This window comes from Globicephala melas, chromosome 6, assembly GCF_963455315.2.
Source record: "Globicephala melas chromosome 6, mGloMel1.2, whole genome shotgun sequence".
Lineage (NCBI taxonomy): Eukaryota > Metazoa > Chordata > Mammalia > Artiodactyla > Delphinidae > Globicephala > Globicephala melas.
Genome location: NC_083319.1, coordinates 28,462,753 through 28,478,404, shown reverse-complemented (window position 1 = coordinate 28,478,404; position 15,652 = coordinate 28,462,753). Strand labels below are relative to the sequence as shown.

The following is a 15,652-nucleotide window of genomic DNA, read 5'->3' as shown; positions in this document are numbered from 1 at the left end:
ACCTCTAATACAAAAAGAACTAATGGTTCTTAAGGGATATTTCCATCAACCTAGTTAATTGGATGGATTAAATGCCCTTCTCACACTGCATCTATAATTAAACCTAATAATGATTCAGTTCTGACCTGTTGATTTTTCCTTTATAGAATTCATACAGTCTACCACCATGTTACAGTGCAATTTAATAGATTATGGATTCCCTTTAACATTAGTTACATCCCAGTTCTATTACTTACCAGTGATGTACTTCATTGAATTTGGAAAATACTTTGACCTGAACTGAAACTTAACATTTTTTAAAAAAACCTAAAGAAGATCTTTCTGCAAGTAAACGTATTTCCATCATTACTGCCAGAACACCTGTATATTTTATAAAGTTCATTTAAATATATAACTGTAACACATATAGTATTGACTAAAGATAGAATATTGGATAAATAAGGTAAACCATTTGTAATTAATTAGAATCCTAGTTGTAGTTCTTGGATAAAGGACTCTCATTAAGACCCTAGTGCCTTCTTATGATTAACTTTTCATGAAAAGGTGGCTAAGGCACCCCTGCTAGGAAGCAGTAGCTGTATATTCAGCACACTTAAGAGTACTTACCTTTATTAACATCTCTCAGCAAATTCTAAGGAGAGATGACAACAGAGGTACAAACATGGAGTATGAGTCTAATGAGTGTCCCTTCTTTGCAGATTCAGATTTGGTTGTAACATGATATTATAAGCCTTAAGGTCCCCAAATACTTAAATCTGCCTTATGTTTCTTCAGGTGTGTTCATCTTTTGCTACAGGCCCCAGACAATACGATGGAACATTCTATGAGTTTCGTACTTATTGCGTTAAACCTTCAAAGATGAATGAGTTTCTGGAAACTGTTAAGAAAAACATACATCTTCAGACAGCTCACTCTGAATTGGTTGGATTCTGGAGTGTAGAACTTGGAGGCAGGATCGATAAAGTGTTTCATATTTGGAAGTATGGTATGATTTTTCCAGCTTAAGTATACAGTATAGATTTTCACTCTTTTAAATGTTACATGACACTTACCTCTTGGGTCTCTGTTACTATAAATACACGCAGGTTGAATTCAACTTTTAAAGAGAGGAACAACAAATACAACAACAACAAAAAATGAATTCAGTGATTACTCCTCCCACTGGTGCCTCTAACAACTTTTGCCCAATTTCCTATGTATCATCTTTGGGAAAGTGTGACATCTCATATTTCAAATCATGAAATTGTGAACTAGCCTTTAATGCTCAGAAAGAACACAGAATGGTCCACTGTACAGATCATTTATGAAAAATTTTAAGCATTGACTGCAAGAGCCCAAGTGGGTAGAGGTCATAAAAGGGAGAGTTATTTTTTCTTATTGCTGAATCTGCAACTGGATATCAGGATGTTAGTAGAAACAATTCAATATTTCTAATTTAGGTTAGTTGAGGTTCATGGGGATAATAGTTAACTTCCAGGCCTCACCCAACTCAGATTGAATAATTTGTTAAATTTAGGGAACCACTTTTGTTAGTATACCCCAAGGTTTCAGGGAATTCACTATCATTATGCTGCTCTAGGGAAGTAAAGGCAAAGGAATTAGAATTCTCCCCATATTGAAGTTGACTTACTGCTGGTTTAGTAGACAACGAAGAACAGGTTACAGGAATCCCCAGATTGTTACTCCAGTGTCTAATCTTTCTGAAGTCCACATAGGACTTGATGATATCCAGAGAACTTTTTTTTTTTTCCAGAGAACTTTTAATAATTTCATTAATGTCTGGTCATCAAAGTTAAGAGTCATAATAGTGTCCAAAGTTAATATTCATCACATTATTGTGAAAAGTGCTCATTCTATATTTAACATGGCCATAGTTTAGAGGATTTCCCTGTTGTAATAGGACAAACCCCATTAAAACACAATTTATGCTTTAATGTGCAACAAGGAGAATTATGTCCCATTAAGAAAATTACTAGTAAGATCGTGATATAACTTACTTAAGCTCTAAGATAGATGTTATTCCTTATCTCTAGCATAAACCATAGAAAACTCTTTTACCATTAACCTTAGGCCCTAATAATAAATATAGTACTAGGCCTATATGTTATTAAATGTATATACCTGTTTGGGTAACAAACAGAAGAGAAACAGTACTGGGTAAAAAGAATGGTGTCAATCAGTAAGAATTAGCACTGTTTCTTTGGAAGCTGTTTGTTCAAGAGGCTGAAAAAGCAAATCTTAATTTCATTTATGTTAAATTTAATTCAGTTGTACCTTGACCTGACTACCCACCACCAGCACTACCGAAGAAACAGTCTTTCTCTAGACTAACACTATAACTTAAATGCCTCAAGTAATAAGAATAAATTAATATATATGGAGTACTCACTTGGTGCCAAACATTGTTCTAAGCTCCTTTCATGTACCAATTCTTTTAATCCTCACAACAGCCCTGGAGGTAGATACTATATCATTATCCCTATTTCACAGAATAAGAGACAGGCACAGAATGATTCAATAACTTACCTAAGTCTCACAACTACCTACTAAATGGTAGCACCTATGAAGCCCATTACTATATGACATCATTGGTTGTTTACATTGCCACTCCCCTTTCAGACCATGAGCAACTAACTACTTATGTTGGTATCTCTAGTGATATAACATATTGTCCTTATGTGGCCTCAATAAACATTTGCTAAATTGAATGAAACCCAGAAATAGTACAGGTGATTTTATTTTTTTATTGATGTACAGTTGATATACAATATTATATATGTTAAAGGTGTACAGGTGATTTTAAATCAAAAAGTTTTATTTTTCTTACTCCTGTTATTCCCATAGACAATTTTGCTCATCAAACTGAAGTTCGGAAAGCCTTGGCCAATGATAAGGAATGGCGAGAACAATTACTCATTCCAATTATGGGTCTCACTGATAAACAAGAGAGTGAAGTTACTTATCTGGTGCCATGGTGCAAATTAGAAAAACCACCCAAAGAAGGTAAGTTCGTCTCTCTAAATTACACTGAATTTTAATGAAGAACATACTGAAGATTTTAAGCTATAAAAACTAAAGTTCTGTAGGAGAAAGTAATCCTTTGTTTTTATATCGGAATATATTGTGATTATAGAGATAAAAATGAATTTGAGCTCTTTGCTTACAGTTAAAACAATGAGCATTAAATAATGAATTTTTTTCCAATTTGGAAAAACTGTTAAAGTTTAGGTATGAATATGAAAAGTTTACATGGGAAGAAAGGTTGAGAAGTTGGGGATCTAGAACACAGAACACATGTATAGGTAGGTAAAGGGAAATGTATGATATTTTCTCATAACTTAGTATTTTTTTTTACACAAATTACAGTTAATCTAAAAACAGTAAGTGTATCTTTGCTTGTAAAACTGGGGGGGATGGATTAATTTAAACTGTTAAGCTGAATTACTGTAGTTTAACTTGTTTTCCTCTTATTCCTCAGTTTGAAAATAATTATTAAAGATTTATCTTCTTGCTGATTTCACTTTCTTACTGACTTAAGGGAAATATTTACCTCAACCCAATTTTAAACCAAAGGCAGACTTTTTGAAAGCATAAACTAATTTAAGTTTTCTTTCCCCCATAATCCCAACTTCATAATGTATCTTAGATGACAAGAGATTTGAAATGTCTTATTTGGATCCTATCCACCTGGACCTCCCCTCAGCCTTCAGCGCTGGCTACATGAACTTAGTGGCTCCTAGAACAGTGTCACATCTTGGTTATCTGCCTCTATGTTGTTTATAATTCTTTAGTTGCTTTGTACTTTTTTTCCTTTTACTTCTCAAATCTACTTGTTCCCTGGTTTCTTTTTTTCTACCTGCTCCATACTTCTGACCAGAAGGTAGACTGATTTTCAAGTGTTTACCTGGATATTTAGGAACAATAAAACCACCTTCTTCATCTTTTTTCCCGTCAAAAATCTCACATATCACTTTGGGTCCTTTGTTTGCCGGCTGTTCCTGTTAGAAATGGAAACCTGTAGGGGGAAATTATACAAACAAAAAAGTGTTTCCTCTCAGAATTGGAAAGAAGGAAATATATGAGATCAGAAAATACTTTTCTTATTCATTTCTTACCTAGAATTAGACTCAGGCAGCTCAAAAATCCTAATCCTATCATAAATTCTCAGTATTTGTTTAAATGACTAATTTTATAGATTAAAAATCATTCTGATAATAGCTTAATATAGCTTCCTTTTTCTTTGTTCTCTATGATAAGCTTAATAACTCACCCTTAAACATGGAGACTTTCTAAATATAAAAGCTAGGAAAAACGCAAGAAATGCAAAGAAATCATAAATATGTGTACATAAACATTTTTTGTTTGACCCTCCAAATCTGTATATGTAGACTAGCCTTCCACTGGAACCATGCTAACCTGATGAGAAATTTCTTGAATATCTTTTATAATTTATTTTCTCCCTATTCCAGGAGTCTACGAGCTGGTAACTTTTCAGATGAAACCTGGTGGGCCAGCTCTGTGGGGTGACGCATTCAAAAGAGCAATTAATGCCCATGTCGATCTAGGCTACTCAAAACTAATTGGAGTTTTCCATACAGAATATGGAGCACTCAACAGAGGTACAGTGGTCCATTTCTTCTATGAAATTTAAAGTGTACTGGTGACCTACTAAGTTCCTCCAGTATTTTGTCACTGTTTTTGATTATGCCATATATTTCATTTTTATTGCCAAATATTTAGGGTTTATTTGTCATTTTAAGGGTTGAAAATACCTGTTTTACGTAATATTTATTTAGGCTGTTAACCACTTATGAAGGCTTTTCCAAATGTTGAACTGCTGTTCTCCATGATACATCAAAATGATAAAATTAAAAAACTGCAAGGAGGCTAAGAAAAATCTGTTCTTCCTCTTTTTTTTCCTCTAAATATATTTTTATTGATTTTTAAAAATAACATTACTTGGGATAGAGTGTTTGTCTCTGAATGAAAAAGTAATACATATTTTTACAGAGACTAAATATCATGGCCATGACCAAAGGTGGAAAAAAACCATTTTCCACTACTTAGAGATAATACTGTTAACATTTTGGTCTTTCTAGTCCTGTGCCATTCATATATATGTAGGTGAATGTATATATGTGTATACATATATATTCAAGATGACTACTAAATATATATTTAGGAAGATGTAGATTAAGACTATGAGGAGATGCCATTTTCACCAAATAAAGACATACTTATATAGATATAGTACCAGGGAAGCTGGGAAAAAATAAGTACCCCTACTGTGTAGCATATACTGGCTTAATAATTCCCCACCATGAAATTCAGCAATATAAATGAAAAGCCTTAATTTTAAAATTATTTTTGCCAGTATTCTAGGAAATATGCATAGCTTTATAGGTGTGTTCAGTTACACAGGAAGGAAATTTGAAAGAATATATAGTGGTCACTTGAATGATGAAAATAATTTTTAAGTGGTATTTTAATTTTTATAATGAACATAATATAACTTTTATAAGAAAAAACTGAAAATGAGTAGGCACACTTTTTAATCTTAAATTCATTCTCAGTGGAGAAAAGGGAAGAGTAATATGCTGAGTATAAATCAGTGCATCATTTCTGGACAACATATAGTATGTACACTGTACCTATATAAGATATTCCCTTTGGTTCTCTCAATTTTAATTTTAGGAGTTTACATTGAGGAAATAATGAGATCCAGACTGGTTGGGTTTGAATCCCAGCTCCACCGCTTACTAACTTTGTGACTTGGAGTGAGTTACTTAACCTTTCTGTGCCTTACTTTGCTCATTGATAAAATAATGATAATCATAACCTACCACCTAGGATTCTTGTGAAGACTAAATGAGTTAATACATGCAAAACGCTTAAAGCCAGGCCTAGCACATAGGAAGCACCCAATAAATGTAAGTAGTGATTTGACTTTGACATTGTTATTTTTATAAATATACATGATAGGTGCTGCTCTAAGGAAGTTTTTGTCAGCGTTGTTTACAATAAGGAAACTTTAGAAACAATGTAGTATGACACTATGTATATATTTGTAATACACAAACAGACACACATATACATCATACACATCATGCGTCTCATATAAGCATAAACATATATGCTGTGTGTCTTTAAATACATAAAAATGTAAAAATACATACATATATATATAAATATGGAAAAGATAAACCAAAATAGCAAAGTGGTGAATTCTGGGTGGTAGGATTAGAAACTATTCCTGCTTTCTCTTTTTATTTATTTGCATTTTCCAAAATCTATACAGCCAACATGTATTACATTGTCATTATTTTAAAATTTTTAAATAATTTAAGTAAAAGAACATTTATTTCAGTATTTTGTAGAATACCTATTTTGAATGATATAAAGAATCAACAATAAGGGGCTGGTATAAAATGTTGTTACATCTATGGGGCAGAATTCACATGTTAAAGATTAACAGCATTGTCATAGAAACTTCTCATTGTTGACTTTTTTAAATCATTTACAAAGTATAATATACAGTAAGACCCTAATTTTATATTTCTCATCTTTTAAAAGAAATACAATAAATATTAATAAAGGTTTTCTCTGGGTGGTTAAGTTTCAGCTACTTTCAATGTTCTTCTTTGCATCAGCCTAATATTCAGTAGTCAGCGTAACTTTTTTATAATCTTGCTTTTTCAAAATAAAGTAAAATCCTTCTGTTTCTTCTTCTATAAAACCAGTTTGACTAATTAATTTATAAATTTCTCTCCCAAATCTTTGACTCCTCTGAAATCTTATCACTAACATACTTAGTGCTACCTTTTTGATAATCACTATTTTGATTTAAAGAACAGGACTTTTAGTTTCTGATTAATGTTTCTGTCTTTCTTATTTGAGCAATGCCACAGTCTTTACAATCTATTTCTGGTTTATTTATTTCTGCAGTCCATGTTCTTTGGTGGAACGAGAGTGCGGATAGCCGAGCAGCTGGGAGACACCAGTCTCACGAGGATCCCAGAGTTGTGGCAGCTGGTAAGCTATTTCACTAGGTACGAGTTATTCTTAGAACAAATTTCATTTAGTCAACAACTTTATATACCTTCTTATGAATTTTTTTTTCAGTTCGGGAAAGTGTCAATTACCTAGTGTCTCAGCAAAATATGCTTCTGATTCCTACGTCATATTCACCATTGAAATAGTTTTCCACGGAAATACAAAGCATTGCATGAACTGCCATAAGATGTGTCTGTTAATGGTGCTTCAATTCTTCCAAGAGAGTCCCACTTTGATTTGAAGGAGGTGGTAAGCTAATTTGCTATATCCCTTGCATTTTTTAAAAGTTACTCTGTATCCACTGTCACCACCACTTCAGGAAACAGTCTGTTCATTTTCCCCTTGGTATTTCAGTATCTGTCACACATTAAAAATAGTTGCCATTACTACAGTATCTTGATTTTTCATTTGTTTCAGAATATCTCATTCTCTATTTTGACAACCCTCTGCTTTTATACCATTTTCTGACATAGAAATGATTGTTACATTTCCATACCTGTGATAGTATAGTTAAATTATATGCATAAACTATCAACCTTTTCATCATGTCTTTTTCTGAGATTATAAAAGTTTTTGTTCAGTAAGGTTTTCTATACAATACCAATTGGGATCCATAAAAAAATCCATTAAACGTTTCTTTACTACAGAAAAGTACAGTATCATCTGTGTCATTTATGTTAATAATGGTTTTTACAATAATAATTAATCAATTACTTGGAAAATAATGTCATTAGGTCCTGGTATTAAAGCACATTGATAACTCCTTGGTTTATGTGATTGCAGTGTCTTCATTTACAGTTAATTTTACTAATTTTTACTTCATTTTGGATCACTGTTTAATAAAGATACTTGGTCATCTAATTGGTTTTTTTTAAATTGAAGTATAGTTGATTTTCAGTGTTGTGTTAGGTCATCTATTTGTTTTAATGAGATTTATAATTATGGAAATGTCTGCCCTAATAAAAGCCTATATATACAATCTGATTCTTTCTACTGTGTTTTATATTTTTATCCTCATCTCTGGAGCTATTGTTGTGTTGCCATAAGGTAATGAGGCAGTAATAATGTACTGTCTTTACTGTAAATACTGTCACCTCAAGTAAATAGCCTGCTAGTAACCTTACAAGGATTTCTTCAGTACCATCCCAGACATACTAGGATTTTCTTACTAACAACTTTAGTTTTTATTTTAGTTGAGTGCCTCAGCCTTCTTAAACTAGATTTCGCACTTCTAAGCTCTCTTAGTAGCTTGTACTTACAGCTATGTTATTTTATGTTTCTAACATACTGCAAAAACAATAAATTACAAATTAGCTATCTATGGGAAAACTGAAAAACAGGAAGCACGGTCACCTCTCACTTACCTGGTCCTCAGGAATCTGAAGGACAGATGAGTTCCTAGTAAGGCAAAGAACACCCTGACTCTGAAGGCTAAAATCTATCAGACATGTTAGAAGCATTGGCTTTAAGTTTTGACTAAGAGTCTTCCACCTCAGTTTTTTGAAAAGTTGTCACTTAGGGAATGAGGTGGTGGTGGTATGAATTGCAGTGTGTGTGGACGGATTTCCTCTGGCGTGAGATCAGCCGTGTGCTTAAGGCCATGTTTGGTCACATCAAAGTGTACAACTGGGTCTGCCTTTTCCTCTTTCATTCATCTTTGGACTAGCTAGAACATTTCCTGGTGATGGCCAGGGGCCCTTTCATCCGTCCAATCCAGAGCCCTATTGGAGGTTTATAAAGCAGCGGCAGACCAGCGTTCTTACCATGTCCTAGACAGAACTGGAGAGCCAGTAGAATGATAGGCTTCACTCCACTGATGAACTGCAGGTGCTTCTATTTGCTGACACACCCCTGGATCAGGAACATGACAAAGCTGGACGGGACAGAGGACATCGCAGAGATGACACAGATGGACATGATTATGTCCACTAACGTGTTCTTCTTGCAAAGAGAAAGTCAGTGAGAATCTGAGAGTTCACTGATGCAACTGAGGACTCAATCAAGGCGGACACACACATGCACACACGCAATATCTGAAGAATTGCCCAGGGGAAAATACCTGTTCAATAGATAAAATAAAATTATTTTATTCAGAGTTAAAACATCATTGAGGTAAAAAAATGACAATGCAAATGAAAAACTGATTTCTCTGAGTTCATGAAAAAGTCTGGTACCAAAATGAAACTATTGAAAGAGATCTGAGAAGGAATCTCCTGGCAGTCCAGTGGTTAGGACTCTGCACTTCTGCTGCAGGGGGCCTCGGTTCAAACCCTGGTCGGGGAAGGCCCGGCCCAGAAATAAATAAATAAATGGAATTTAATTTAATTTAATTCAATTTAATTTAATTTAAAAAAGGTCTGAGAGTAGCCTAACGGGGTTCACTTTGGTTCAGTTTTTGACATTATAAGAGCAGCAGCTTGTAAATTCTCACACACACAAAGGACTGCTTTGGTTTGAAAACTTAATAAATGCAGAAATATTAGTGTGAAATTACTCAAATACGTTAAATTCTTCTGGCCGTAAGTAAACTGGAAAACAACAATGTATAGCATATTAATCTAACAGAAACAAAAATTCTAACAGATTCTTGTTTTAAGAACGGTCTTATACACCCATTATACCCATATAGAATTCCTAGTGACCTATACTGATACGCTGTAGGAGATAAGCAGAAACAATAATTGCCATGCTCCACATATAGGATCTACATTTTCAAGTATTAACTGGAGCTCGGTCTTGCCTAATGTAAGATCACTACGTGCCAGTGATGGCTTTGTATTTAAAAGTCTTAAACAATAAACTGTTAGGTGACCATGTTTACCTGCCAGCTACTCCCATGTACCAGTTACTCACTGAAACATTATTTATAAAATAAACATATGGAAACACTTAAAAATCAATAGGGAAGAAATAACAAAGTTATAGTACAAATGTCCCTTGGTATTTCAGGGGATTGGTTCCAAGACCCCAGCAGAAACCAAAATCTGCCATGATCAAGCCCCTTACAGAGAACAGTGTAGTATTTGCATACAGACTATGCACATCCTCCTTATACTTCATCATCTCTAGAATACTTATAATACCTACTACAATGCAAATGCTATGGAAATAGCTGTACATAGAATGTAAATGCCATGTAAATAGTAGCCTGTGGGCAGCAAATACAAGTTTTTTCCTCTTTGAACTGTCTGGCATTTTTTTTTTTAATGTTTTTGATCCGCAGGTGCAGAACCCGCTAAAGCAGAACCCGCAGATACAGGCCAACAGTATACTCAAACACTGGATTATTGGGGAGTATTAAAATGAATGAACCATATCTGAACAACTTACTTTGTTACCTTTGTCTCTTAGTCTCTCCGAGCTTCTAGGTTACTGTTTTTGTTTTCATCTGTAAAATGGAAATATGAACCTCACAAAGTGAAATGAAAGAGAATAAGAAAGAAAATATTAAGTAAAAGACATTAATATACATGACAGCTCCTACATGATATCAGGCACATTAGAATCTGATATTCTCTTGTCTGCAAAATAGGTATCACTGATGTTCTCTGAAAGAGACAGGAATAGGATATATGATTTGAGAATAATCAATGTTTATTAGAACCTCTTAAGAAGGAGAAGGTCAGCGAGACAGGAAAGAGGAAAGAATTAACCAACCAAATGAGGGCCTAGCTCTCATTGAAGAGGTAATCACAAACGAGACTCTAGTCACATGAATCTACCAAGAGGTCTCATTCCAGAACACTCACAGGCTCAGGACCCTTATTCAATGAAATATACTTTGAAACAGAATTTATACTAAGGCAGCCTGTAAAATTATGACTTTTCTCTAACTATTTTTAATGTTTATTTTGTGCTGAGTGCGAACTTCCAATGACTCCAAGAGAGTGGGAAAATTGGGAACTGTATTTTTTAATATCCAGTGTCTATATAAGAAGAAAATCATCTTGAATATGAAGACTACTTCAACTAATGTCGTTAAGCTATCTTGCAAAGACAACACAGAATGATTTTCTGAAGGAATTTTAATCTGTGTAGTGTTGATTTGCTATAAACCATGTGTCTGTCAACCTTCATAAGAGATAGAGGGACATGTGAGGTTCAATCATAAAGTGTGTATGGGAAAATCCTAGGCAGTATCCTGAAGGACCTAACAAGGGGCAAAGGAGACAGCAGGCCCCATGGGTTTGGACACAGCCTATCAGCCCCTTGCATTAATGCTCTGGCCCTCAATACAATGTTGAGAATAAATAAAGCATAAAAAGTTATAAAGACGCTGTAAAAGCAATCCATGATGGTCAAGTAAAGCTAAAAGAGATTAAAAAGTGAATTGATTTCTCAACTGATTTAAAATAAATGGTAAACTGAACTGGTCTTAAAATCTGGCTTTAAACCCTGGATGTGCCACTGGGCAGCAGTGAACCTGAGAAAATTACTTCTCTCTCAGAAGTTCACCTTTCTCACTTGGAGATAAAGCTTAACTCACAGCGTTTGGCGGATAATTAAAACCTGTGAGAAAGTGAGTAGGAAATTGTCTCAGCACTTAGCAACGTCTTCCCTCTCTAAGTTACAGTCATGTATTTTACTCTTCCCTATCTGGTAAGTACTTTCCCCTTGTAAATTCTCTCTCCCTTTCTGCTGACTAGATGCAGTTGATGATGGGGCTCTAAGGATGGCAGAGCCACAGGGTCGAGAAGCCTGGGTCCTTAATTCACCACATACAGAAGAGCTGCTTGCCAATTAGGAAAACCCATTTTAGATCTTAAAGAACAAGAAATAAAATCCTACTGTGTTTGAGACATACATTTTGGTGTCGATTTGTTACAGCACTTTAGCCTGTCCTATTTAATACATTCTTGAAAGGCTGAACCACATTCAGGAATACCAGATACAGAGGAAAGTGTCAAAACTAGTCTTAAACAAATTATGTGAATGACTACCAACCAAACACTGAGATATTCAGTATTCTACCCTCCTCAGTCATAGGAAACTGGCAGTAAGGCTTATAACTCACAGATGGAATCCTGGAAGTTTCCTCAGAGGGGTAACTAAGAGAAATGACTTACACATGGTAGCAAATGGGGCAATTTCCCCAGTGATGAAACAGCCCAGTCAGAAAACCCTACAGTGAAGCCCACTGTTTGACAGCCGCCTCTCCAGGTACTCAAAGAGCTCTCAATTTTTTTTTTTGTCTCTCTCCAAAATATGAACTGATAGTCAAGGATCACAAACATAAAAATATTATAGGAAAAACCCTAGTAACAAGAGAGAAAAGGAATCAAACAAGAGAAAATATAATAAAACTTTAAAGAAAAAGAAATAATGCAGGAAAAAGACCTAAAGCAATGACTAAAATAAATACCTGTAATTAATGTCCACAGATATAGAAATACTTAACCCATGAAAAAGAAGAGAATATTATTTTTAAAAATAAAAATAGGGCTTCCCTGGTGGTGCAGTGGTTGAGAGTCCACCTGCTGATGCAGGGGACACGGGTTCGTGCCCCGGTCCGGGAAGATGCCACATGCCGCGGAGCGGCTGGGCCTGTGAGCCATGGCCGCTGAGCCTGCGTGTCCGGAGCCTGTGCTCCGCAACGGGAGAGGCCACAACAGTGAGAGGCCTGCGTACCGCAAAATAAATAAATAAATAATAAAAATATTCTGGGGAAGGGATAAAAAAAGAGCTCTTGTAAATAAATACTGTGAAAGTAGGAGTTTAAAATTCAGTAGATAAGTTAGAAGATAAAACTGTGGTACTTAACCCCAGAAAAACCTATACCAAAAAAGTAGAGATGTAAAATAGTAGAAAAAGAAAGTGAGAAGATCAAGTGGAGGCAGAATGTTTGAACAACAGATGTTCCAGAGATTGACAAGAGAAGGAAAAAACTCCAAGAAACACAAGCATTTTTCAGGATTGAAGAGTGTCCAGATTAAGAGGGGTCACTGAGTGAGGAACAATGGATGAAAAAAATGCCTACTCCAAGGCATGTAATTGTGAAATTTCAGAGCCCCAGGGAAAACGAAAAAAAAAACATAAAAGATTCCAAACAGAGAAAGAAAAACAAGTCACACACAAAGAATCAGGAATCAGAACGCTATGAATTTCTTACTAGAAGCTATAATACACTGGAGAATTGCCTTTGAAAATATAAGGAAAAATTATTTCCAATGTAGAATTTGGGTTATATACCCAACCAACATATGAATCAAGAGGGTTGACAAAATAAAACATTTTTAGAGATGCAAGTCTCAAAAGTTTAACTCCCATGCACCCTCTCCAAAATGTAGGAGTAAAAAAAAAGCTATAAAATCCTGGCAACAGGAGGTCCAACACAAGGTAAATGAGACCCCCAGGATATCAGTGAGAGGAGATCCCAGAATTACTACCATGCTATCTTAGAGAACAATTAGTCCACACTGGAGCAAGAAAACAAAAGACACCCAAAAGACAATGCCAGAAGATGAAACTGACAAGCTGATTAATGGGTTTAATCATACTGAGAGGAAATTTATTCTTTTGGCAAAGATTTTGGTGATGAATAAGTGATAGGTATAATGAAAATAATAGAAACAAATGAAAAAGAGAAATAAAATAGTTATTCTCCTTTTCATTAAGATCATAGGTTTAAGCCACTAGAAAATGATTTCTCAAGTAAAAAAGGAGTTCATACAGGGCTCCTAGTATGATGCTCCATGGTGTCAGAACCCTGGCTGCTTCTCTCTTGCTCTGCCATCTTCAGCATGTGGTTTCTACCTCATAGTCCAAGAACTCAAGCCATTACATCCACATTCCAGCAGGCAGAAATAAGAAAGAAACAAAGAGGGCAACAACCTAAACTGCTTTAAGACCACTTAGAGTAGGTCATAAATGCATTAACACATCCCACTGGCCAGGACTTAGTCACATGGCTGCACTAAGCTGCAAGGGTTCTATTGCTAACTTTCAAAAAAGGTGGGGTGGGAGAAGAATGGCTATTGGGAAATAGCTAGCAGCCTCTGCTACCTCCCTCCAGCACTTTCTATTCTCCATATCCTACTTGTTTTTCCTCATTGTATTTATTAATCCCTAACATATTTTTCCTTCATTTGTTTACCTGTTTCCCCTAACCTGGAAGTTCCAAGAGGACACATACTTTGTCTTTTATTCACCTCTGCACCCCAGTTTTTGGAAAAGTGCCTGAAGCATAAAGGAGTTTAATTAATACGGGTTGAATGAGGGTATGAACTGTGAATTCTACGGAGAAAAAGTCTAAGAAAATAAACTTAAACATAAAGATCCAGTCCAGGCACAGATGATGGTTTTTTGTCTTGCTTGGTTAGATATGGACACCCATCAACTTGAAAAACTGACTCACTACCTCTGGAATTACTAACTTTAAAAAGCCTCCCTTCCTCTGAACAGATGATTCAAAAGTCTTTGCAAAGGCACAACCAATACAACCACAGATGAGAGCCCTCTAATAATTCCCTAGCCTTAATAGTATAAGCAATATCACTTCAGTGTGTGCATGAATGTAACTATTGTGTAATTGGGTTTAGTTATGTGTTGTGTGTGTAGTTATGTGTGTAAGAAGGTAACGTAATTAGTGATAAAGGCATAAAGATCAATATAGTGTAAATTTTAACTATTTTAATGTGATTTATCAGATGAGGGAAAGGAAGTGTATTTTGGGTGAATGGTATGTTAACAGACCTATATCCTCAATTTCCAAGCAATAGATACTATCTGTAACTGAAAATATCAAGAAGCACCAGAAAGTGTATATAATTCAGAAAAAGGGAAACAAGTATTAGAAGAAACAGCTGAAAATGTTGAAAGCGGTTACTCTGGGACCTATATCAAGAATAAGAAGCCAAGATCAGAAGTCTGCTGATTTGTTTGTTTAAATTTGAATTTCCATTATCTAGTTCACTGCCCCCATTCCTCTGAGCAACTAAGAAATACTCTAACAAGGCCATGCTGGAGGTGGCGACAGGGAGAGAGAATGCACTTAATAAAGAAGAGTGAAGGCTCACTGGTCTTTAGCTACATGTAAATCACCCGAGTAAAAATTAACCCCGGCAAACACGTCCACGAGTTAAATGCAAAGCATGACAGGCACGCATCCATACTGCCTTCCCAATGGTCACACAAACTCGCATTCTACACACGAACTTTTACGAAGTGTACGCAGGTGTGCATGGAGATGAGGTGAAATTAACTAACGTCACAGCTGACACTGGGGGTAAGATCTCTTGAGGGAACAAAAGTGCACCGGAGGGTCAGGGCTGACACCTAACGCGCATGGCATGGGCTGGTGGCGGACGCCTCGCTGACTGGGCTGTCCGCCCCCTCTCCCCCCTCCCCCCCGCCCCGCCGCAGTAGGAGGAGCTGAGCCGCCCCGAGCCTGCATCCACCCTTGCGCAGGAGCTGCTCCCTACCAGTAGAGAAGCCACAGAAGGAATTTAAGGAAGAATACCGGCCGCTGCCCTTCGCAGCGCTCGAAGCCGCGCCATGCTTGCCATCCGAAGGAGCCTGACTAGGCTCTGGCCGCTCGTACACAGGCTCTGCGGGTACCTGCTGCCGGGACGTGCCCAAAATGTCTCCTGGGGGAGGGGAG

General features: G+C 36.0%; 2 protein-coding genes across 10 annotated transcripts in view; one reads left to right on the top strand and one right to left on the bottom strand.

Moving 5' to 3' along the window:
* The window catches only part of LOC115854637 (protein NipSnap homolog 3A-like), a 10,334-nt gene extending 2,297 nt beyond the window's left edge, over positions 1 to 8,037 (top strand). Inside the window, exons 2-7 of one of the 3 annotated variants that reach the window (XR_009564267.2) lie at positions 775 to 985; positions 2,845 to 3,003; positions 4,470 to 4,619; positions 5,695 to 5,777; positions 6,946 to 7,032; positions 7,123 to 7,174. Coding sequence is in view for 2 of the 3 variants with exons in the window: in XM_030859141.3 (XP_030715001.1) it covers positions 775 to 985; positions 2,845 to 3,003; positions 4,470 to 4,619; positions 6,946 to 7,032; positions 7,123 to 7,199 (684 nt within the window). In the remaining variant the exon portion in view is untranslated. Of the gene's footprint in view, positions 1 to 774; positions 986 to 2,844; positions 3,004 to 4,469; positions 4,620 to 5,694; positions 5,778 to 6,945; positions 7,033 to 7,122 lie in introns of all 3 variants that reach the window. The other 2 variants (XM_030859141.3, XM_060300677.1) reach the window with 2 other exon arrangements.
* LOC115854638 (phospholipid-transporting ATPase ABCA1-like) overlaps positions 1 to 15,652 on the bottom strand; it is a 27,090-nt gene extending 11,438 nt beyond the window's left edge. For 2 of the 7 annotated variants that reach the window (XM_070045716.1, XM_070045710.1), the window contains exons 1-4: positions 15,474 to 15,652; positions 10,384 to 10,441; positions 8,817 to 9,112; positions 3,905 to 4,015 (exon numbers count right to left, since the gene is read on the bottom strand). In XM_070045716.1, the coding sequence (XP_069901817.1) occupies positions 3,905 to 3,940 (36 nt within the window). In that variant the 5' untranslated portion in view covers positions 3,941 to 4,015; positions 8,817 to 9,112; positions 10,384 to 10,441; positions 15,474 to 15,652. The other 5 variants (XM_070045712.1, XM_070045713.1, XM_070045711.1 and 2 more) reach the window with 5 other exon arrangements.